Here is a 25,730-nt window from a genome sequence, read left to right as displayed (position 1 = left end):
TGGGAGACATGTACTGCTCAGCTCAGACGCCGAGTCTCATTCTTGGGCTGACCGGACGGCCGAGGCCGCCGCCAAGGAGCGGGGGCTCCTGGCCGGTGGCCAAAGAGGGAAGCAAGGGACTCCCAGCCTAGCCCACCCCTGACCCCATCCTGGGCGAACAATGAAGTTATTTCTCTCACTATGGCCGGACTTTCGCCCTCAAAGCACGTAGGCAGCCGAGGAATTTTATTGCGCAAGCACTAGGCAGGTCAACCAAAAGAAATCTGTGCGCACACTCTGAGGCCGAACGTAAGCAGGCTTACCGTAATTACCCGATTGTAACGCGCCCCCGATTATAACGCGCACCCGATTTTCCAGGCAAAAAAGCGAAAAAACTTGCACCTCTGTTTGTAACGCGCGAGGAACTTTGTGAGCAAGAAAAACGAATGCGAGAGAAACGGGCGATTTATTCCCCGAAGTAATCTCACTCATCTCACTCCTCGTCGCTCTCCGAGAGCTCCTTGTCGCCTTCCGCTGACCGCAACATCTCGTCACTGGTGCCGTCAAGCGCGTTCGCGATGCCACACTTCTGAACGAGCGTTCAACCATGTTCGATGGGATCGTGGCCACGCCTCGCATGCCCATCCCGCGAGCTTCTCCAGAGGCATACGCTTCAGCCAACCGCTCGTTGTGAACGCGTTGGAGCCGCTCGTAAGCCGTGAAAGCGGCGCACCTTCATTGCGGCTGCTGCCATTGCTGCAATCAAGCACGCAAGTGGAATAATTTGACGGTTTGTGTGAACGCCGAAAGATAAGCCTAGGCGCCTAGATCCAAAAAAGTGTTGCTAAAAGCTGCTTGGCGCCATCTTGAGATGGTGATGGCGATGGGTGGAACGAAATTTTAGCTGTTTAGGCAGTTTCGGTTTCGTATCCGATTCTAACGCGCATGCAATTTTTCGGCCTATTTTTGCGGAAAAAAGGTGCGCGTTAGAATCGGGTAAGTACGGTAAGTGCCTTGAGGAATTTCATTGCACAAGCACTAGGTGGACAACAAAAAGGCCATTCCCCTCAATGTGAAAGCTGTCAGAAGTGCAGAGCAGTGATTCACCATAATGGGCTGTAGCGCCGTTATATGCTCGCTGCTACCACCCAATGCAAGTCAAATTTTCCGCCTTCCCAGTGCTTGCGCGCCCCCTGCCTGAAGTATGACATGATGTACGGCAAGCTCCAGAACTCCGGCGGGAGTTCTGTTCTTTGTGCGCTTACTTTTCCTCCCGCACGTGCCGACGTTGCCCTGCCACTTTTTTTCACTTACTATCGTAAAAACCAACCCAACGAGCGTTCCTAACCAAATGAACGCGGGCGCTGGTGGTTAATTACGTATATTTTGCCTCAAATGTACCAGCAGTTTTCTTGGCGCTAAACAACGGGGAGATGTATGACAAGTGCCAGCGGTTCACGAGTTTGGAACGCTTATGACTATATAAAATTATTGGCTTTCGAAGCCTCTGGGTTACGCCACGATGACAGCCGCAACGACGGAATGGCGTGCGGCTCTACTTGGGTCCAGCGAGCGAGCTACGACAACAAGTCGAGCCTCCAAAGTGCTCTGCACTTAAAAATCTGCGTCTACTCTGAAGCCTGCGCGGCACTTTGAAGCCTGTGCACGTACCCTGAAGCTGCACGTAAGGAGACTTAAGTGCACCGGGGAATTTTATTGCCAGTTGCCAAGCACTGGGTGGATCAACTACAAGAAATCTGTGTGCAAAAGCATACTAATAATAAGTTCAGGGCTGAGTCTGCTAAAGCCACACCCGACCTACGACACGTTACTGTAGGGTTAGAGAATAATTTATGACACCACCCCGAGTTCTGAACGCCAGCTGTAATGTCTCACACATTCGCGTTTTATATTTTGCCTTCAGAGAAATACAGCGTCTGCAGTCCATAAATCGCGCAATGCCTGCATGAATAGGAAACTGATGCTTCCAGATGGGCCCGGCCCTAACCACTGACAGGCTGTGAAATGTAACCGTGGGCCTACCAATCATTCAGGCATTTTTTTATGCTGCTTTACAGACCCCCTTGAGCTAGCCTTCAGGCAGTCAGGTTGAAGCTTTTGCGAAATAGGGAACGCAGTGTAGCAGTTGCACGTACAGGTTTGCGCTCCACATAATGCCGGCACGGTTATATGTGTCACCCTTGCCCTTTCAAGCACCAAAAGTGAGACCATGCTGAAAAAGGCAAGCTTGGCAAGGCTAAGGAGTGCATCTAAATCGCACCCCGACGACGCTACAGGCTTAGAATGTAGTCAGAGCAAGGAAGGTGCCAAAAGAGGCGGTAGTTCGCAACAGGGAAACGACGACTATCAAGACAAAGGACTTCAAGATGGTTACTGGTCACAAAAATATGACAGTAATGAAGACGGCAATAAGAGCTGCTCCAAGGCTAATTTTCTGCCTAGTGATGACAAGGGGACGCTTCAATCCAAAAAAATATCGCCCCACGTAGCTCTTCAAAGCACTCACAAAGAGTATTTCTGTGTCCAAAGACAACAGACGGTATCAAACTGTGCTGAGGAGTTTACACGTTTCCAACAGCTCACTTCGAGTAAGCATGACGAACTTGATGGGGACTCGGTCGCAAGTGTCGTTGGTGAATCCAAACGAAACGACTCTGTTTCTTTCGCGAGCAGTGAACAACGGAACACAAACTTTTCAGACGATGATGAGCCACTCGGAGCCAGGCAAGGGGGCGGCAGTGACGATGCTGCCCTGACTAAGCAACAAAGCTGCACGCAAAATGATGTAACCAGAGTGGAGTGTGCCAGCGAGCTCTGCATCATTTGTGAGAAGCCACACGACCCCTTTTCAAGCCTGTGCCAACCATGGCTGGAAGCACTTGAAAAGGCCAGGTATCGCCGCATGAATGGAACTGACAAATTGGCTGATCATTCCCAGCATACGTGCCCAGTTGGCTTTAAAGACTTTGAATGGCCGCATTTGAACAACACTCACTTTACAGCACTACAAAGCCTCCACGTTCCTGCATGCCTTTGGGACAAAGGTGGCGCAGGTTTTGCAAGGCAAAAACGGTTAGGCAAGTCCACTGCACAAAAAATGTTCACTTGGACAGCTATGAGGATAACTGACACAGTAAGTGTGGCTGGCTCATGTATCTGGTGTGTGGTACAGTCACTTATTTTTCTATGCTGCGTGCAAGCACTAAAGTTAGTTTGGCTTTGTACGACGCACACATAGGATGTCAAATCTCTGAATGCTGCTTCAAGGAAGCCACTGAACAGTGTTCACTCATGAACGCTATTAAATTGAAAACTGGATTCCACATTTATTTTGAAAACTATACTTCAGAAAGTTTGAAGCTTTTTTTCTGCGACCAATGCTACTGCAAGTTGCCCGCAAAATCAGAGAGACAATAACCAACACAGTTATTGTTGGAACTTTTTCCCGCGAGGACAAACAAGTGATCGCACATGTTGGTAGACGAGGACGATGAAGAATGGTGGCGGCGGTCGGACGTGTTCTGTATGTGATCTGTTGTAAATACAGTTCTTTTCCTTTAACGAAGGCATTGTAGTCATCTAGTGAAGCTTCTGTTGCATGAAAAGATCTGCAGCTTCGTCAGATTAGCCAAATTAAGTTTCATCCCTGGTAGGGCTGGGTGGTGCTGGTGCTCTTTACAATACACCGAGTGACAAGCCACATTCACCAGGCAAGTGCAGGCATACTTAATCCTTCATGATATGATGGACAACTACGTCTGCAACGTTTATGTTGTGCCAAGTTTTCAGTAGCTACCCGAATAATGTACACAAACGATCTCTCTTTTCTCTGGAAATTCCACAGACGTGGAGGAAATCTTGCAGGTATAAAGCACTCGAACTTTGTACGTTCTTCACCAAACATGGCTGCAGACCACAAGTGATTGAGCAACTCGGACTAGAGTCATTGGAATAAAGTTTTTCTCTCTTTATTTATCTATTTATTCACTACAACCTCCAGTGTCATGTGGCCACTATTTCCAGCAGGGCGTGAAGCAAATAAATACACAAAAACCACGTGCAGGTGCCAATAGACAAGCACATAAGAGGCATGCAAGAGCGAGTAAAGCAAAACACATTCTGTGACTCGGAACGCATGGAAAAAAAAAAAAAAAAAAAAAAAAAAAACCCGGGCCATTTCTGCTAACGTGAAACCTAAGGAGGGACGAAGCACGCTGTGTATCATTGCATTCTTCACGCCTTGGAGTTTCTCGTCACGGAGGTGATACCATTGGGGGGTGGAGGTATACAGTTTTGGTGTAAATCTCGCGTCTTTGAAGCACGAAGTGTTGTAGGGCGAGGCGTTGAAAAACAAATGTCCCAATGTTTTGGTACCGTGACTACACGATACTACGATGACATGAGATGCCGACAGCCCGAGCCCCTAAAAATTTCCAACATATTGTGCCAAGAAGGATTGAAATAGTGACTCCAACGGCTTTTCTGTATTTGTTTGATAGCAGGCTCCGTTTTGCAATAACACGTTGTTAAATTGTTTCGTTGAAATGTTGCGAATTTTAGTTTGAGAAAAAACAAGGCAGATGAGTATCAAGAGTTTCCCATCCGTGAACAATGAGCACCATTATTGAGCCACAGGTATAGTTTGTGCAAAAATTTCTTGCAGCTGACAATATTTTAGCAGTCCCCCGAGACAAAGTTTTTTAGCGACCACATTATTCCAATTCTAGGCTCCAACTTCTTTTTCCCACTTGCGATGCTTTAATAAGCGGGGAGGGATATTTACAGCGTATTGCATATTCACCTTGAGTTCCCAATTTTTAAGCTTTCTCTTTTCTGAATAGGGGAGGGTGCTCAGAATCAAAAAGATGAGGACATGAAGATATGCAAAGTTCAGCACACCTAATTCTCACGTCAACTGCAACAACCATATTGATTAGCAAACTATTTAGAAGCATGCCTTCTTTAATAATGCGACGGGCAGCCGTGTAATCTTGTACCTGTCTAATCTTCCCACTCAAAGTAAATAATAAGTGCGACAATCACTGAAGCCAAGCACCAAAGCCACAACTAACGCAAACAAAAGCATTAATAGAACGTAATGCAACTAGATCAGCTGGGATGCCACTGAATGTGTTTATCCTACCTAGTTAAACCAACAATAGCGCAACAAAAAAGAAGGAGGAGGGATGGCGAAGTGACACTGCGGCACCTTCAGCGCGGTCGCTGCAAGACGACCACCCCTTGTTTCGGAAGGCTCTCTTGCTGCTTGACTTCTTCTTTCAGCATCGACATCAGCACCCGAGGGTCTTTGTGTGGCAAGCGTGGGCAGCGGCACTCGTTCCTCAGTTCAATGGCCTTCGCCGTGTTTGGAGAAGAAGAAGAATAAAAGAAACACACACGGAGTCAGTAATGGTCAACAGCTGTGCTACAGCAATGTCGCATGCACTTTGAAAAAAAAAAAGTTAAAGCCGTTCCACTCAATGTGAAAGCTGTTGGAATTACAGAGCAGTGATTCGCCATAATGAGCTATGGCAGCGTTATCCGCTCACTCTTACCATCCATCGCGCTCTTTGCTACCCTGTCTCATTCCTCTCCTGATGAATTCAACGGAGGTTTGTCCAATGCAATTCAAATTTCCCGCCTTCGCAGTGCTCGTGCGCCCCCTGCCTGAAACTACACAAGTTGGAGTTCTGTTCTTTTTGTGCTCGCTTTTCCTCCCGCATGTGCTGGCGTTGCACTGCAACTTTTTTTCGCATACTATCGTAAAAACCAACCCAGCGAGCGTTCCTAACTAAATAAATGCGGGTGCTGCCAGTTAATTACGTATATTTTGCCTCCAATGTACCTGCCGTTTTCTTTGCGCTAAACAACGGGGAGATGTATGACAAGCGCCAGCGGTTCACGAGTTTCGAACACTTACGACTATATAAACTGCTTGGCTTTCGAAGCCTCTGTGCCATGCCGTGACGACAGAACGCCATGTGGCTCTACTTGGGTCCAGCGAGCGAGCTACGATGGCAAGGCGAGCCCCTAAAGTGTTCAGCACTTCAAAAAGAAAGCAGAGCCAACATGGCTGGAGACTAGGTCACAACTTCGCAGTACAGCTGAACCCCTTTATAAGAGACACGTACCGGGGAGCAGTTTCTGTCTCTTATACGAGATGTCTCTTATAAGCAGGGTACCATGTTTTCACTTACTAATCAGACCCTAGTTCAATGTGGGCACCGTATGACTAAAATAAGCTCAAAAGAACGCCACAGCATGTTTCAAAAGATTCATTCTAATTGTTGTTTGGTCCCAGAATTTATGAAACTTTGTTTGCTTCATGACTGTATTTACACTGTTTTTTACAACCGATTCTACAAGTTTTTTTCCCTTTCCTTGTTTGTGGAAGATGAATCGTAGATGCTGAGTTCACAAGCCTGATGAATAGCCAGAGCGCACAGCTTCTTCCGCTGTGTGCTCAGGCTATTCATTACGCTTGCAGGACTCAACGTCTGCAGTGCTTTTTGCTTGGGAGCTACGCGAGTAGGAGAGCCCGCATGTGTGATCGCGCTCCATCCAATGAATGGCAGTAAGCTTCAACCACTTCTGTCAGTTGCAATTCCATTGGCAGGGCTTCTCATTGTCATTTCATAGCTGACTGAACCACTTTGTGTTTGCTGAAGTTATAATAAATAGCGACTGCAGCTGTCTGTCATCCACCTGTGTTTCCACAATGGAAGCAACTGCAATTAGTGACTGGTGGCACTGCATCTGAAGTTAAAATGTCTATTACAAGTGAGATTATTGATTAAACTTCAAGGATGACTTGTCCCTTATAACCAATCTTCTACATCCAATGTCTGTTATAAAAGAGGTCGATTTAATGGGAAAGATAGGGCAGCCAGCCATGTGGGTGAATAGTGTCTCTTATACTCATTTGTCTCTTACATCAGTGTCTCTTATAACGAGGTTCAGCTGTACTGGTTTGCACTGCAGAATGTGGTTACTATCATTTAACTACCCATGAACTGCTCGTGTTTCTGTAGCTTAACCAATCCCTATCCCCATCATTCATGATCTGCCAAATGTCCTCCTCTGCCAATGACCTCACAGCGGCGCAATGCTCACAGTGGCCGGCCTGGCCAACACAGTATGTTCCATGTGATAGTGGATTCCTGCATACCACACTGACTTTACACTCAACGAAACGTGTAGGCTGCTTTGTTGGGCAGCCAGACCTGGCAGCCCCGTTCACAATATTGAACATGTGAACAAGCTTCCGTGGCACAAAAAAACGACCAACCTGAATGCCGCATTTCTCTACCACTTTCTTGAGGCAGTATCACAGGCCATGAACACAAACAGGCCATATGAACACAGGCCATATGGCAAAGCCACAGGCCGTGCCTTTTACCCTGACAAGTCTGGCTCCCTGAATTTGCTTTCTTAATCAGCCTTCTGTGGTTATTAAGTCAGCATTGCATAGGCTGACCGTTCCATGCAACCCGGTGGTCATGGGACATTTCGAGAGCAGCGTGCATGCAGTTTTTGGCAAAACTGCTTTACACGAGCTTGCGATTGGCCGAATTGGAGCTAAGAACTGGTTCTTTGGCTAAGGACTGGTTTTTTGGATTGTGGGCGCTACCATTGTGTAAGATGATGTTTAGTTGAGGAACTGGAGCCATTGTTCTTCAGGTGACCCAGAGGTGAATTGGAGCCCTACAACACAAGAATTTGGGCCATATGCTACGTAAAGGGAGTGATGTGCGCTAAAGCTTTAAAAATTTGGGATTTTAAGTTAAAAAGGACTTTGAACTATGTACAATTACAAAATTTGCGCCTCCAGGCAGAATGCACGAGTTGATAGTTTGTGACAAGTTAAATCATTTTTAGATTTGCAATTTCTGGTGTCGTTTAACCCCACTTTAAAATTTTCAGGCGAAGATAAGGAGGAGGCTTAAATTTCATAGCCCAAAATTTAGCTATGACTGGCCACAATAAGACAAAAAAATAAAGCCGTTCCACTCAATGTGAAAGCTGTCGGAAGTGCAGAGCGGTGATTCACCATATCGGCTGTAGCGCCGTTATCTGCTCACTGCTACCACCCAATGCCATTCAAATTTCCCGCCTTCACAGTGCTCGCACGCCCCCTGCCTGAAACCGCGTCAGCGAGAGTTCTATTTTTTTCATGCTTGCTTTTCCTCCCGCACGTGCCGGCGTTCCACTGCCACTTTTTTTCGCGTACTATCGTAAAAACCAACCCAGCGAGCATTCCTAACTAAATGAATGCGGGTGCTGCCGGTTAATTACGTATATTTTGCCTCAAAGGTACCTGCAGTTTTCTTTGCGCTAAACAACGGGGAGATGTATGACAAGCGCCAGTGGTTCACGAGTTTCGAACGCTTACGACTATATAAACCGCTTGGCTTTCGAAGCCTCTGGGTTACGCCGCGACGACAGCCGCTACGACGAAACGCCGCGTGGCTCTACTTGGGTCCAGCGAGCGAGCTGCAACGACAAGGCGAGCCCCTAAAGTGCCCTGCACTTAATATTAAGTGCAGCATGACACTTCCCTGCCCTTTACCCACATATGACGACTGATTCACATAACGTTTTATAGCACATACGCTGTTCATGAGGTTGTCTAGATGCTCCGAACGACGATCATGGCTGGGGTGGGTGGAGATAAATTCTACGTCGTCGAGAGCGTTCGACATGAGGCCCATCTTGGTCCAAAAAGCACTTGCTTCACGGACATCAAAGCACGCCTGAAAACAGAGGGGGAAACCAGGAAGGATAGGGAGCCACCAATCGTTTGGTTACACGACCGATGACAGTGCCCTAGCAAGGGCGACAGATGAATAATATCCTCTACGGAGACAAGCCCACCTTTGCGGCAAGTTGAAGTCCGACTTCATCAGCTTCCAGCTCCAATTTTCTGCTATACGGCAATCTTAGAAGTATCTGGAAAAAAAAAAGAAGAAAAAAAAAAAGAATCAGAAGCACAGTAGGGCATGCATGCTTGTCACTGCCTTGTCCTGATATCTTACCCTTGAATGGGGATGCGGACAAGTTTACCAAGGGGATGTGAGGGAAAGTTTGACATCCAGCTCAATGCAGCCAACGGCTACAAAGGAAAGCTATATAGCTTTCTCAGAAACTTCGCAGTTGAAGAAAAATTCGTCCTGGTCCAGGATTCGAACCCTGGACCTTAACCGGAGCATTTGCTCTACCAACTGTGCTAACCAGGAGGCTAGTCGTTTGTAGCACGAGAGCGAATTGATCAACAACTTGAAGTGATGGACAAGTGTTAATCGACCAGATTTAGGGGAAATCCCCAAGGCGGAGTAAGTTTCTGCGAAGGAACGTCTGACATCCACCTCAACGCAGCCAACGGCTACGAAGGAAAGCTACCAGCTTTCTCAGAAACCTCGCAGTTGAAGAAAAGTTCGTCCTGGTCCAGGATGAAAGCTTGTAGCCAACGGCTACAAGCTTTCCTTTGTAGCCGTTCGCTGCATTGAGGTGGATGTCAACTTTCCTTCGCTGAAACTTACTCCACCTTGAAGATTTCCCCTAAATCTGGTCGATTAACCAAGGGTACCGGCCCGGGCAGCCTTGGGTAGGCTTCTCTTGCGCTAAAGGGACAACGATCAACACATGGAGCTCCAACAGCTTCAGAAATACGGAGAAAGGTACACAAAACATCATTTGAAAATTAGGCTTGGTAAATTTTCTTGAGGTGGTGCCGCAGCCTTTCCATTTTGCCCCTTTGGCCATGCCTGGTGGGATGTCTTACACCGGTCCTGGCCCCAGTGAATGAGAAACAGATCAGGAGTGCCAGCCCCATTCTGATTTACTGAGAGCACAGGGCTAGTTTATGTCGACAGTACTGATGGTTGACTAGGCGCTTTTTCTGACGGGAAACTGTCTTTGCACAGCACGGCACTGATAAACCCTTTGCGCCTCGCTGGAGGTCGCTCTCGCTCACAGCACCGCGCTGGGTGGCTGCAAATAAATTCAGTTTCTCATCGCCCCACTAGAATTAATTGAACGTGCCTGCAGGCCTAGGGGAGCACTTACGCACTGCGTATGTCAACCTTGAGGGAAATGAGATCAAAGATGGTCCCACAGGCAGGAGCACCAGATAATGCGTCCTGCTTGAAACACGACACCTTATAATCCTGCCGCTAGAACCAGCGGTTTTCAACCCCACTTGTACTGAGGATCCCTTCTAGAGCTGAAAAAGTGATGATAGCACACCCCGGGGGTGGATGAGGGAGGCAGGGATGGTGGACGTGGCGACAATGTGCTCCTGTGGCTCTTGCCCCCCATACAGAAATTTTACTGCATGAAGGGCAGTTTTACCTGCCCTTCACTTCGAGTTGTTGATCAATTCGCTCTCACGCTACAAACCGCTAGCCTCCTGGTTAGCTCAGTTGGTAGAGCGACTGCTCCGGTTAAGCGGTGGTCCCGGGTTCGAATCCTGGACCAGGACGAATTTTTCTTCAGCTGCGAAGTTTTTGAGAAAGCCGTATAGCTCTCCTTTGCAGCCGTATGGCTGAATTGAGGTGGGTGTCAAACTTTCCTTTGCAGAAAAGTCCCCACTGTGGGTCTGGCTTTCTCGCGCTGTTCCAGTGCTACGCAAAAAAGCCAACTTAACAACCGGTGCCATGCAGAGAATCAAGAATGCGCTCATCTAGCCACGAAGTTGACATTTCGCATCGCCACCAAAGCACGGCGGAACGAGGAGGTGGTTTCACTCGGGGCTTTGTGGACCCCATAAAATGTCTCGGTGGACCACCAAATGAGAAGCACTGCTGTAGACTTTTAAGACTTGAAATAAGCATAACAAATACCGAGTCACGAAGCTAAAGAACCAAAACACAACAAGAGCAGCCACTTACACTGACAACCTTCTCGAAGAACCAGTGCGTAACGACGGCGATTCCATCGGTGGGCATAATGGCCCATATAGCAGCCAGGAATCCAACCAGGGCAAAATCGACTAGATGGGCATAGCTCACTTGTTCAGCCTGAGTGAAAAAGCAGACTCTCAGCAGATTTGCTCACATGTGCTATTTTTTGCAGTACAAAGAAGAAAAAGTAAAGCTAACTCTGAAAAATCAAGTGGAAGTTGCAGTTATTTTTAGCTATCTAGCGAGAATAACACAACCAGTTGCGTATTATAGAAATGCACAGCTCATCACCAAAAGTTCACCAGTTACATTTTGGGCAAAAGTGCGTAGTAATTTTGTTAATCAAAATGTTGCTACTGGTTACTACTGGTGTGACACTGAAACGATTCCTGGCGCACAATATAGAAAAAAAAAAACACTCAGCCATCCACGTCAATTACTTTGAGAAGACACCACTCCACAAGATTTTTTTTTTCCAAGCGCACATTTTTCGATTCAACAGCTTCCCATTCATGTGATCGCTGGGCACAGCCGAAATTTCAGTGCACTAATGTTTTCATTCCCTGCTATGAAATGCAGAAGCTTGGGCCTCTGCGGGCAAAAGGCAAGCAGCATTAGTGTTATGTAATCTTGTAGAACATACAGAACCTGTTCTACAGGAATTTGGCGATTCTTACTCTTGCAATTCTCATTTGTTCTCAGTCACTTGACTTGAACCGTTTAAATTCCCACATTTTCTGTACCATACTGGTAGCATGCGATACTCCACACAAATGCAAGGTATTTTTCTGTAGAACATGTACACTTACGTCGTTGAAGTCGTAATTCCTGACTTTGATTTAGGCAGCTTGGAGCCCTGCAATAATTTCTTAACACATTTCAGCTGTGCCTTGTAGCGATGTAAGCAGATAAAAAAAAATCAATACCAGTGCAGTATAAAAAATTAAAGCCGTTGCACTCAACGTGAAAGCTGTCACAAGTGCAGAGCAGTGATTCGCCATAATGGGCTGTAGCGCCGTTATCCGCTCACTGCTACCACCCAATGCAATTCAAATTTCCCGCCTTCGCAGTGCTCGTGCGCCCCCTGCCTGAAACTGCGCCAGCGGGAGTTCTGTTCTTTTTGTGCTTGCTTTTTCTCCCGCACGTGCCGGCATTGCACTGCCACTTCTTTCCACTTGCTATCGTAAAAACCAACCCAACGAACATTCCTAACTAAATGAACGCAAGTGCTGCCGGTTTATTATGTATATTTTGCCTCAAATGGGCCTGCAGTTTTCTTTGCGCTAAACAACGGGGAGATGTAGGACAAGCGCCAGCGGTTCACAAGTTTCAAACACTTACGACTATACAAACCGCTTGGTTTTCGAAGCCTCTGTGGGACCCCACTACGGCAATACGCCGTGGGGCTCTACTTGGGTCCGTTATCTCGCTGTGCCACCTGATTCTGCCAGTCAAGCGTTAATGCGTTAGAGCGAGCTACAAGGCGAGCCCCTACAATACAAGGCGAGCCCCTAATGTGCTCTGCACGTAAAGAATATTACTCAGTTTAAAATTCAATGGCAATAGAGCCTGAGACGCATTGCCATCCTGCCCACAGAGTACGAGCAGTCATTTGGCTTGCCTGGCTTGTATCATCCTGCATTCACACACTAAAGAATGCGTACTACAATTTTTTTTTTTTAATATCTACTATGCATGCAACAGCACAAGCAAAGGCATCCAAAATAGAATGAAGTAACGGAAACAGCAATACAGGGTGGAAGTTTACGCCCTTGCAATAAAAGCTGTTTTTCCAGGCCCTGAGGCAATCCAGGGGGGCTTGGATCACAACCGTTGACAAATCGAATCCCACCCGACCTACTAAATGTGTTTTCAGCATTTGTTGTACCCCAGTCACTTGTCCGAAAAGAGATGCCGTATAGCTCACGATGGCATCAACGTGGGCTTTTCGGTGCAGGTGCCATTTCTCCAGTGCCATTAACCATAAACCTCACGGATAGCAATGCAGAATTTTTGAAGATAAATATTGATACCAAGTTTTTGCGTACCTTCTTCTTTTCTATTCTTCCGTCCTGAGCCTATGCTAGGCCATGGTAGCTCCCAACAATTCAATTCTCAACAAAACCTGCTTAATTTAGACACAAGTGAATTACTTCATGCTTTTTAAGACAAGGTAATGAAAGGCCAGCACAAATCGTTTTGGCTCCCCCAGGCAATCACAACTGTCCGTGAAAGTGAATCTCCCAGGAAAACCACAGACAAACTCGGCACTGGAAAAAAAGGAGTGAGTGCCGTTGTTGCATAGTATTTCAGTTACCCCAGTGTGAGCAAATGTGTGGCAAAACAGTTACAGCAAGAGGCAAGGCCTGCCAGCTAACGTGAAACCTGGACAGGGGCGAAGCATGCAGTGTATAAGTGTGTTCTTGGAGCCTTTGTGTTTTTGCCCACGGAGATGAAACCATTGGGGGGTAGAGCTTTGCTGTAAAAGTCTCTTGTCTTTGAAGCGCGACGCTCTCTAGCGCGAGGTGTAAACAAGTGTCCCGGTGTTTTTTTGGTACGCGTTACAAAGCGTTCCAGCATGAGGCGTAAACGAGTGTCCCTGTGTTTTAGTACTGTGACTATATGAGACAACAGTTACAATGATGACATGAGACGCCAACAGGAAATTTCAAATATTACTCGAATATTAAATATGTGATATTCGTATTCACTTCGAAAACTATGTATTCGAAACATTTTGAATATTCAAAAGGGTTCGAATAATCGGGTATTATCGAATATCTGGATTGATTGAATAATTGGTTTGATATTCGAAGCTAGATATTCACATTCGATTTGTATTAAAAAAATTTGATATTCGCACACCCCTACTTTTTGGCTAATTTTTTGTGAACACAGAAGGCTCTACTTTTTATGCCACTAAGAGGTAACCAAGCACAAAGGTAAGATAACCAGTACAACCTAACGGAAGCCCCTCCTGGCCCACCATAAGGCGGGGTGAATGAAACGTGCATGGGCAGTCTCTCTTACCCCATGTGACAAGACGCAGTGGGCCATTTCGTGTGCGAGCACATTCCCCAGCTGCTCGTCATTTGTGCAGATCTCGAGCATACCAGCGAAGACAAATATCTGTCCACTCTGTGTGAGGCAACGGGGAAGGCGTTTCACAACACCAAACAGTGGCACGTGGTACACAGCAGGCTTATTTAATGAACAAGGGCGTCTCGTGATGCTGTTAAAAAAGAAAAAAAAGCAGATGCCATGACTTGCCACCTCTTCCTGCGTAACAATGCATTGAAAGGACCAGCACAGAGGTAGATGGCCCCAGAGAGAAGATCTTGCTTCTACCTCCAGTCACAGAAAGCGGACATGATTACGAGAACAATTAGACAAAAAATTAAAGCCGTTCCACTCAATGTGAAAGCTGTTGGAAGTGCAGAGCAGCGATTCGCCACAATGGGCTGTGGTGCCATTTTCTGCTCACAGGCGGGAAATTCGAATTTCCCGCCTTCGCAGAGCTCGCGTGCCCCCTGCCAGAAACTGCGCCAGCAGGAGTGTTGTGCTTTTTGTGCTTGCTTTTCCTCCTGCACCTGCCGGCGTTGCACTGCCACTTTTTTCGCTTACTATCATAAAAACGAACGCGACGAGCGTTCCTAACTAAATGAACATGGGGGCACTGCCCGTTAATGACGTATATTTTGCTTAAATTGTACCTGCAGTTTTCTTTGCGCTAAACAATAGGGAGATGCATGGCAAGCGTCAGCAGTTCAGGAGTTTCGAATGCTTATGACTATATAAATCGCTTGGCTTTCGAAGCCTCTCTGGGACGCCACGACGATAGCCGCTACGACGGAACGCCGTGTGGCTCTACTTGGGCCCAGCGAGCGAGCTACGACGACAAGGCAAGTCCCTAGAGTGCTCTGCACTTAAAAAGTTTAAAGCCCTAGCTTCCACTGCTGTGAGGATGGATGACCAACGAAGCTGTATTGGTGGATAAGAATATTGACGTATGTATGGTGACTTACTGTATTTATCGAATAAAGACAGTGTACATACCTAGTAACCTCCTTAGAATTAGTTCTAAATTAATTCTCATTTATTTGTTTCAGAATAGTTTTGATGAAACAAGACTTCTGGCCGTTTTCTGTAACCATACTCTCTCCATAGGTGGCCATGTATTAAAAGCAGCTGGGAATTCTGTAACGTTTGCAACCTCACTGCGAGCTAACTAATTAAGACAAGTGGCTGTAACTTGGAGTAATGATAAAGTCGTCTCACCGGCCAATGTCAATATTTTTTTCAAGATACAAAGATTAGGTTGAGAGTTACAGAGCATTTTACACGAGCTCTGCAGCAAGCGCATGCGATTCTTCGTCGACCAGTTCGATAGATGCACGCACTTTCAGTCAGAACCTAGCGGTCAGAACCTTGCTTCGCTGTAAAACTGACCTGTAAAGGCCACAGGGCATATTGTCATGGTTCATGGTGTCTGAGAGAGGTTACTGACTACAACATCAACAGAAACGCTATCCTGGCGAACATTTGCAGGTGAACTTGCTCTACTGCTCACCAGCAACATTTTACTTAAAGGCCAACTGCACTCAAATATTCGACCTCCTAAAAATCTTATTTTCGTATAGTCGGCCTTAAAAGACTCCAGCATACAAAATATGACAGCTGAAATACGCATATGCACGGCGCGAACGGCCACCGAAAATCGGTGATCTTGAAACAGAAACTGAGAAGAGTGCAGCCATTACGGCCAAGCTGATGTGACGTTGCAGCCGGCCCAGCCGGTCACTGAGCGGGCGGCCTGCCGGAGGAAACCTGTGATCAACACTTCCCACTCGCAGAAGGGCTTGGAGAGAAGCGCCCATCGTAGCTCGAGCGGTTCTCCTGGCTGGCCGAAGGACAAAGCACCCGGCCGGCCGCATTGTCACTTCCGCTTCATGGCTATTTGCGTGTTTTGTTGGCAGGTGCAGCGTTGCCAGCGACGGAGCTATTTTGACCATTTATGACTTATTAACAACGCATTTCATAGGGCAATCAGTAACATCCCAGCGGGTTTGGCGGTAGGTACTGTGCATTTACAGTAAATCTGGCTTAGGTAAAATTTGGGTGCAGTTGGCCGTTGAGAAAAAGGGATGCACACAAAATGCTAGAATGAAGACTGGCTTCCTCAGTCCAACGCATATTTCCCCTATTGTTTCATCTAATACCCCTGTCACACGGACACTTTCGATCCAGATTGAAGCGAAGCGCGATTGACTTTTCAAGCGCACTCGACGCACCGCTGCTGCTACACGGCATGTTTCAATCCCGATCGAGAAGTTGCACCGGTTGCACTCATGTATGCCAAATGGCGCTAAAAATGTACTTCGTGGCCAGTGTCTGGTAACTTCACGCGGCCGTAGGTATACGTAACTATGTAAATGTTACCGCACGCTTATTTGGGTCAAGTTATTTGACACAATTTGTTACGTTAGATGAAGCTGTCACGTTCTGTGCCATTACTCAGCGGGGATGAGAGTATCGCCGCTTTCGTTCGATCGCGCTTGGGGAACCAGGATTGAGGTTGAGTGGGATCTGGCTCGATCGCGATTGAAACTGCCGTGTAGCAGCACCCAATCTGGATTGAGCTCGATCCGGATCGACTCAATCGCAATTGAAAGTGCCCGTGTGACAGGGGTATAACTGCAATGTGGCGTACCCTCATTTCAATGCTCTCCAAGTCAGCTCTGGTCTGATCTGCCCAACACCAACTCCTTCAGTTCGAACATACGCACAACCTTTTATCCCAGGGCATTACAAGCTTGCTCCTGGTAACAGCAAGCCCTTGTGTAAATTCTTTTTTCACAACACCAACCTGGCTCAACGCGCATCCTCTAAGCGACACACGGCATGCAGAGGGAAGGCCACAACAAACGAGTAGAGAAGAAACAAAAGGGCCTCACTGGCAACACAAAGGCATTCTTGATGGGACTGTCGATGACAGACACTGACCATGACAGCTTGTGAATCTCGTCAATGTCCCTGTTTCCATGCAGCAGCTGGTTGGCGACCCGGACCACCCGGTTGTACACGGGGTGTGTCGCAGGTATCAGGTGCTCCTCAAACAGGGCGTATTGCTGGGCAGAGAATTTACAGGGGGCTCCCGTCACACGCATGGTCTGGGAAGGCCAGCACAGCTCATCGTGTGATGTTAAATAAAATTGAATTGAATTGAATTAAAAGGTGGCACTCGACCGCATCAAAGCTGCATTTCTCAGCCAATCACTGAGCTCAACTCCTTAGTGAACATTTCAATGTTTCTGCACCAGGACGACAACGTTTACAGCCTGGCCCCTTTTCTAAACTGGATATCGATGGCAGTATTTCAAACTGCGCTTACACACTTGTCAAGTGACAGCACACACAAAACGCATGGTCTAGAAAAAACGCGTTATCCTAACACACAGGACAGCTGAAATGGCAGCAGAACCAAGATTTCACAACGCGACTTCCAGGAAAATGTGTCAGTGAGGGACATCATCGGTGCACTTCCCCTGTGGTTCTTCAGTGCGTACAAACTCAGGTATGTCAAAGACTACCCTTCAATACCATGACTTGTTGAGGTGTTAGTGGAGCACTAAAGCACAACGAAATTTAGCCTGATTGATTTGATTGATTGTACGGCTTAACGCGCCGGCGCAACGCAGGCGATGAGGCCTGCCGTAGTGGAGGGCTCCGGATTAATTTTGACCACCTGGGGACCTTTAACGTGCGCCGAAATCTCGTACACACGGGCGTTTTTGCTTTTCGCCTCCATCGGAAAAGCGGCGGCGGCGGCCAGGAATCGAACCCACAACCTCGTGCTCAGCAGAAATTTAGCCTGTGTTGACGGATAAGGGTGCTGAAGACATTGACACGCGGGGACTAATTGGGGCCTTTGATAATGTCAAACCACCAGATTTCTTCCAGAGAAGCATTTGAAATAGCAAAATCTGAAATAGAGGTTGGGCTTTGCCACCAGACACAGGCACCGCGCATGCTAACATTTACTTTTATATCTGACAAATTGTAAGCTGCCGCGGTGGCTCAGTGGCTAAGGCGTTGCGCTGCTGAGCACAAAGTCGCAGGTTCGATTCGCGGCCGCGGCAGCCGCTTTTCTGAACGAGGCGAAAAGCGAAAACGCCTGTTGAAAATTATCATCGCCACGCTTCTCCGATGCATGAAGAGGATGAAGAATAAACCTAGATGCGACGGAGATGGTGAGAGATAGCTCGCGCTCAGAGCTCGCTCTCGGGGCTCGAGGCTGGCTCCTCGCGGTATCGAACGACGAAGACACCACTGGGTGCCACGAAAATAAACCCTCTGCTTCTGCTTGGAGAGCTTCATTTTTCGACTCCCGCCACGCCTTGGCTCAACACGCCCATGTGTACGAGATTTCGGCGCACATTAAAGATCCCCAGGTGGTCAAAATTAATCCAGAGTCCGTCCTCCACTACGGCGCGCCTCATCGCCTGTGTTTCGTCGGCGCGTTTAACCCTTCAATCAATCAGTCTGACAAACTGTACTGCGCAACTCAATTTTTTTTTTCTAGGATGGGTTTCTGAATTGTTTACCTACAAAATGTGTGTTCCAAATTTTTTCTACTACTAGTGGTTTATTATACACAACTTCCTTTTTTTTTTGTTTTCTTGTATGCCTGGACAAAGATTCAAATTCGATAATTTTTTTCGCAATCACTATTTACGAAAACATTATTAAAACTGGTGTCGCGAAAAGCGCATGGAATCATCTGCATTTTATGTCACTGCAATGTGTGCCCAACCAATATGTATAGCACAGAAAAAAATCTTTTGTTAGATCCCTCAAAATCGGTCAATTTCCTGCAGCAACGAAAGAGTTAACAATGTTAAAAATGCTACGAGCGCAAAAACTGGCATCAACACTCCACGCAAATGCCCCCACTACAGCTTGCAGAAACCATAAGAGCTAAAACGGGATCGGTGGAGCTCGTTACATGTCCTGCTCAACCACAGTGTTAATTAACGCAAACGTAAAACAAATTTACCAAGGCAATTTTTGTCAAAGATGCTGTTTATGCATTACTAGGCACGCTCCCCACTATTTCAGTTTACACTGTGTTAGGCCTTAGCACACGTGCAGTATGCAGCAGCCAAAAGATTTATGAGAGGGAATGCGCCAGCTGCTGTCGCTTCTGACAGCCAACGATATTTACGACAGCCACCGGCAGAGGTGCGGGAACATCACGGTTACTGGCGGCCAAGGCAGCGGTCGACTTCTGCCGTTTGCCAAGCCAACCCCGTCGTAACGGCAGTTTCTGTAATTCAATAAAGTGGCTCCACTTGTTTGCCTTGGCTGTCCTTGTGTGAAAATTTGAATGCGCTCCCTTACACCACTTTGAAAAAAGTGCAAGGGAAATGACAGAAAAATGCAAGTTCCTCTTCAGTCTTTGCCTTGCCTCAATTTTCTTTTCTCTAGAAAGTGTGCAGCAAACAACAATGTTACTTTCTTGCACTACACATAGGATCACTAAGTGATTTTTTTTTAAGGTAAAGAAAAAACTTCTCCACTTTTCTTTAAGCTCTTTTAAGAGCTAAATTCTCATTATTCCCACACCCCATTATGTCATAGCTCCCTCGAGCTGTTGAAGACAAACAAAGGTGGTACGTAGTCCAGACTATGGCCCAGTATCCAGTAATCCAGTCACAGATGTCGTAGATAAGATGCGCACCAGCCAAAATGTACCAGACTTTGCTCTTTCTCCATGCTTGTACAGCTGTCTCGCCCTAATAATACCAGGACACTTTTAGCCCCACTCCGTGATGACTAGACAACATGAATTTGTCCAGATAAAACTGGCTCGGTCAACAAACACAATATCGGAGCAACTCGACTATCTCGGCTTAAGATGCAATCCACTTACATCGATGTTCGTGAGAATCTCTAATTCATTTTTCCAATGCTTCTCTTTAAATCACAGTAAAAAATTTGAAGGTTTCAAAATGTAATCACATTCCAACCATGTGACGAGCTGTAAACTAGTGTGAAAAGCAACACGTGGAAAATTAGCATAAAAAACGCACAGTTCTTTATAATAACATCATTGCTGATTTACGGTTGGTGGGATACACTGCAGAAGCTTTTTTTGTTTGTCGTAGTTTTGAGCTGAGAAAAATGTACGTCACGAAACAACAAATGAAAAAGTTCAATGTAAACACACAAGGCAACAAGCTAAATCCGATCCCTAGAAGTTTGCTGTGGGGTAGCCGACAGGAATGTGTTGGGTCCAATTGCTTCAAGACGTACTACAGTCGAGCCCACTTACAACGAACACATCGGGAAACCGAAATCAGTTCATTATATCCGCTTTTCGCTATACAGTTGAACCTTGCTGTAACGAATACTGATATAGCGAATAATCGGCTATAGTGAACTTTGAACAAATAGTGAATAGTGAACAAACTTTGGTTCGTCGTGCTTCATTTCAATGACACTTATTCTTTTATAACGAAAGTGAAACTGTGAGAGCTGCACGCACTATTGGGTATAACGAAGAAATATGTGACCGGTAGGCTGAGAAGCTACTCGGAAAAACTCCCGGCACTGTGGACACTGTGGAAAACTTCATCCTGCTCAGTGCGGTGAATAGCCACCAGACAAGGATCACATCCTTCCTCGAAAAAAATAGGAACGCAGGCCTGCTTTTGCCCAATGAAGTTGCAATTTTCCGTTTCATGTTCTCATTCATTGAGCTTGAAATGCCACTAGGAGAAAGGTAAAGGTTACAGATATATAGTAGGTTCGGATACTAAAATAATGCGTTTTTGTATCAAGGATTTTTGCGGTAGCCAGGTTACCGATTGGTTCGAACCGATTTTTATCTCTACTGCTACAACGAATATCGGATACTACTATAACTAACTAAATTTCTGTCCCAATATCTGGACACAAAATCAATGTACACAAATGGTAACGGGAGACGAAAATTTGTTCGTTAGAGCCGGGTTTGCTATACGCGGGCTATACTGTGCCAGAATTTGCAGGTTTTTGTTCCCTCTCTGACCACTAGTAGTACCAATGACTCCATCCGTGCAGGCCACCATATTCAAAGCACAGTTCATCACATGCAACAATAAAAAAAAGCCCTGTTAAAAGAATTCCTTTCCTGCAGACTCTATCGATGTCCAACGCCATTTTCTGCAGGCTCTGAGCAGCAGATGAGCTTGAGCCATGTTCGAGGCTGTACCACCCAGGCAACGCATCATGGATAAGACAGGCGGGTCGCCGTTATTTACTGCAAGCAAACCTTCTCCGTATCGGAAACGAGTTGAGCTCACCAGCTCATCCTCGGTGCAAAGAAATCCCGGGCCGTCTCCACTAACGTGAATCCTGGAGAGGGGCGAAGCATGCAGTGTATAAGTGCATTCTTGGCGCCTTGATATTTTTGCCCACGGAGGTGAGACCGTTGTCGGTAGAGGTGTACAGCTTTGCTGTAAACGTCTCGTGTCTTTGAAGCCAGAAGCGTTCTAGCGTGTGGTGTTGGAAATAGAGTGTCTCTTCTAGTACGCGTTACATACTAGTGAGAGGCGTGAACGATAGTGAACGACAGCACTGTCACTACATCGACGATGACGTGAGATGACGACGACGTTCTAGAGTGAGGCACTGGAAAACAAGTGTCCCGGTATTTTAGTACTGTGACTACATCGAGGACAACATGAGACGCCGAAAGCCCGAGCACCTCAGGGGCTTGGCCCCTAAAAGAAAAGAGAGGCAACTTTTGTCGGCCGATGACACTGCCACTGCACAGCCCGTTTTTACCTGCCCTGGCTGTTCTAAACCAACTGGGAAAGCCAAGTCGTTCCTACGAGCCTGAGTGATTGGCTCTTGCTAGCAACACCACACGCAAAAACTGGAGGAACGCCTATTGTTGGGGGAAAATTTTGACTTGGTGGAGCATAAGAAAAGCACCGGGGACCTTCCTTGCCTCTGAAAAATTTGAGAGCTGAATTCCCGTGGCAAGATGCGGCAGACGCCTTAACTGGGAATAGGTCCGTTTTTTGTTAACTTCATGTTTTTGACGGCATGAGAAGCGGCAATTATTTAAGGTCTGGCACACCTTTGAACATTTGCACAGCAGGAACCTTTGTTCAAAGGTGCAATGTGGGTCTATGCAGGGTATCAAATTTTCTCCTTGAAAGAAAAGAAGTTCTTTCCCTGCTTTGCTCATTGCAAAGCCTACCTTCATGCTCATAGCAGTAGCACACAAAAGGTGACCATATATAAAAAGTTATGGGAGCGCCTAGTCTTCCTCTTATGATGACAGAGTGCATGAGCATCACTTGTCGAGTTGTGCGCATATGTGTGGGTGGGTACCATATTTTCACGCATATAACCCGCACAAAAAACGCGAAAATTTCAGTGGTGAAGTAGGGGTGCGAATAATAAACGGATTTTTTTCCTTTAGTGCAGCTTCACGGCAATGCGAAATGTGCCGTGAAGCTCCTACGCAGTAACACGGACTACGCCTTTCATGGGCAGTGATTGCGCAAAACATACAAGGACAAGGAGGAAAGGACCCCATGAATGGAACCGAAGATGACCTTGTGTACAACAGTGAGGACTGCGGCTCAAGTGATAGCTATAGCGAGAGCAGTGGCTGTGAGTGAATTGCGACTTTCGCCTTGCAGTAAGTGTATTCTGCTTGCTAAATATGCGCTTTTTCTGCCTACATAGTATGTGATGTGTTGCTTGAGCAGTAGCTTTGGTGCAGCCTTTCCTGTATCAAATGTGCGGGCAATATGTGAGGATCGTTTCTTTTTTTCCAGCGGACTGAAAGTGGGGGTGCGGATTTATGTAAGGGCGGGTTTTGCGTGCGAAAATACGGTATGCTGACATTACTGCCAACGGGAATCGATGAACCGGTCACGAGCCTCTGACAGCTATTGTCACTGGCCAACCACATACCCTGAGTGGGTATGTGAAGACTAGGTTAATATGTTGGTGATGTAGCAGAACAGCTGACATTGGTATCGGCCAATCCCCTTGGATGGGTATGTGTACACTGGGGTTGGTATGTTGGTGATGTAGCACAACATCTGACGTTGCTATCGGCCAGTCCCCTTGGATGGGCATGTGAAAACTGGGGTTGGTATGTTGGTGATGCAGCACAACAGCTGACATCGGTATCTGCCAATCCCCTTGGATGGGTGTGTTGATGTCACAGGAGAAGGAAGAGAGGGAGACAGAATTAATGTCTAATTGAGCAAATGTGGTATCTTATGAAAGCCAAACAGAAATTGCGGAATGAAATGAGACATGAGCTTCTGACAACTCCTGTCATCACCACTGGCTAATCCGTGTAAGTGGGTATGTTCCACTTGGAGGCAAGTGATGAAGAAAGTGAAGCCAACATGAAAGCTGACAGGCGAGAAATACCACAAAGCTACGTTCCAAGGTAATGCCACCCATACTCCCAGTACTTGCAGCAAGCGACGAAGATGAGGCAGACGACGACAAGAAAGAAGTGATGACGCGCTAACCAAAAAGATTTTCAACCACTCCAAATTTCCTTTATACGAGACCCCGTAGTTAAATAAGATCGTCTTTCCTACTTTCCTACCACTGGCAATTGGCCGATCCCCTGTTTGGGTATGTGCCATTGACCATCTAACCATCGGTGGCTTGTCTAACCATCTAACCATCTAATCTAACCATCTAACCATCGGTGGCTTGTCTGCTCCTGCTGTGACCCCACCTTTGTGGACACAATCGGTTATGAGGCTGTTGCGGCTGCTGTCGTCGTCACTGGCCAATCCGCCTGACTGGGTGTGTCGGGAGGCCGTCGTAGCCAATGAGAATTTCTATCACGGCTTTAAGGCTTCATGCAGCCTGCAGTGGACCTAAGCATGCTGCTGCTTCTGCTGATGATGATGCAGCCAATGGGAATTTGCTGAGAGGGCCCAGCTATCCACCAATAAGTCTGCCAAGTAATGCGCGAGTAATACTGATGGATGAAAAATAGAATAGGGAGCACTTAGGGGTGCGCGAGGAGACAGACGTCCGTGACATGAGCTGCCATGCCGCGTGCAAACGCAAACTGGAAGTCGGGCAATCTGACGGAACCTTCGGCTTATTTTAAGGCACTTGAAGGGCACAAGCACGCGGAGAAGACATTCACTAGTACATTTCGTTACCAGTGGCTGATGTAACGCTGAACGTCCCTCTCCTCTCTACTTACCCTTCCCTTTAGTAACCACATCTACCCAGAACTAAATGCAGGGCACAGATTTTGGCGCGAATGTGTTGCCTTGATTTGAAATTTATTAGAAAAGGGCTGCCAGCTGATGTACGGGATGCAGTATGCAGCACGTAAAGGTTCTCATTCACATTCGGCAGCAGGCCATCGTTATTTATCCAACAACAGCGCAGTGACTCACCATTTCGAACTCAAAGTCGGATATCTTTTTAAACTGCTCCGGCGTGAAGGCGACGAAGCGGCGCCTGTGTGTGATTGGTGTCTCTTGTATGTGGCTAAAGTAATAGACACCTCCCACACCACACACCACACCAACAGACCCTGTAACAGAGAGCTCCGTTAGTAGAGTCACTGCGAGAACAGTGGGTTTCTAGGTATGTTAAGTACTTCACTCCAAGAAGCTGCACAGAAGCAAAACATCTTTAAAGGCATGCTTGCAAAGGAGAAACGAGACTTGCCTGCTACTCTCCATTTGTTTCGTAAGGCAACTGCGATGAAATACGCTTTCTTGTCCGATGGCAGGGATTTCCACCACTTTCGAAAGCCTCTAATTTCAGAGCAAGGCGAATTTATACAAGCAATTACAATTTTTCGGCGATAAAGAATCATGCAGACGACGTTTGCTCTACATGTGTGTTGAAAGTGAAAAACAATATAACGAACAGTCTTAGTGAGCGCTCACCTTCCAGTGATAACAGCGAGTCCCTTGGTGATCTGCTTGGCAGCGATCAGAAATATCGGATGGATGCAGCGCTTCGGAGATGTGTGGAAGCACGCTGCTCCCGCGACCTGATGACGCTGCAGTGACTTCCACGGCATTGTGACATTTCTTGGCGACCCCGCAGTGGTCAATCTGGCCGCGCAGATTAAGGATCTAGCCGCCCACATGCTTATTTATGGTGAGGTGCTCGAACTGCGAACTAGCATACGGAGCAAGCTCTACGCTGATGGAGCTTATTACGATGCCGCTAAAGAAAAAATCACCATGGCACACTACGAAAATCCTTACACCACGTTCAAAAAATGGTCAGGTAAGCACCAGTAGCGTTAATATTGCGTTTAAATTGTGATAAAGTTCTTAATGCGGGCGCAGAGGCAGAAAGCAGCGTGCCTCGACAAGCGTCTGCATAATAGACTACGTAGTAGTTGGTGAGCTATTCTACGAAACCCCACGACGTGGAGGAGCAGAGACATTTTCGGCTACTAGAGGCAGCACATACGTTAGTTACTGTTAGGTCCTCGGCAAAAATCGAGCCGTAATTATATTTTGAGAGAGAGAGAGAGAGAAAGGACTTTATTGAGGTACCGGCAGTCGGGGACGGATCAGGCCACGCAGGGCTTCACCGTCCCGTAGTCTTCAATCATAATATCTTGAAGAAATCTTCTCAATGTAGAAAGCGCCGCGGTACTGTTTTAAATATTTGGCCTAAATTTTGTTATTTTAATCTATTTAATTGATGAAATACTAGATCTTGACGTATCACACAGTGCGTTTACTAAAACTTTAGTATATCAACTCTAGAAAGCGCAACTAAAAATTAAACAAAGATCTCAATGGCGGC

At 46.7% G+C, this 25,730-nt stretch overlaps 1 protein-coding gene across 1 annotated transcript; it reads right to left on the bottom strand.

The window, feature by feature from the left end:
- Positions 1-3,946: 3,946 nt before the first annotated feature.
- On the bottom strand, positions 3,947-25,321 carry LOC144163114 (metalloendopeptidase OMA1, mitochondrial-like). The gene is made up of 9 exons (XM_077693922.1): positions 24,851-25,321; positions 24,627-24,715; positions 24,350-24,489; positions 16,856-17,029; positions 13,932-14,039; positions 10,890-11,018; positions 8,875-8,949; positions 8,613-8,753; positions 3,947-5,355 (listed from the first exon to the last, which is right to left on the bottom strand). Exons 1-9 carry the CDS (start codon positions 25,054-25,056, stop codon positions 5,212-5,214), a joined length of 1,206 nt encoding a protein of 401 aa, XP_077550048.1. The 5' UTR covers positions 25,057-25,321; the 3' UTR covers positions 3,947-5,211.
- Positions 25,322-25,730: the final 409 nt, after the last annotated feature.

Source organism: Haemaphysalis longicornis, unplaced genomic scaffold, assembly GCF_048455015.1.
Source record: "Haemaphysalis longicornis isolate Haplotype H1 unplaced genomic scaffold, Haemaphysalis longicornis Haplotype H1 scaffold_12, whole genome shotgun sequence".
Classification (NCBI taxonomy): Eukaryota; Metazoa; Arthropoda; class Arachnida; order Ixodida; family Ixodidae; genus Haemaphysalis; species Haemaphysalis longicornis.
Note: the sequence above shows the minus strand (reverse complement) of the source record. Positions and strands in the feature narration are given on the sequence as shown.

Excerpts from the sequence above, each read along its gene's own strand:
- LOC144163114 (XM_077693922.1), bottom strand. The coding sequence starts at position 25,056 with ATGTGGGCGGCTAGATCCTTAATCTGCGCGGCCAGATTGACCACTGCG. Across the intron at positions 17,030-24,349 it reads CCGACTTTGAGTTCGAAATG|CAATACGCCCTGTTTGAGGA; the intron begins GTGAGTCACTGC and ends TTCTCTGCCCAG. Across the intron at positions 8,950-10,889 it reads TCTTCGAGAAGGTTGTCAGT|ATACTTCTAAGATTGCCGTA; the intron begins GTAAGTGGCTGC and ends TTTTTTTTCCAG.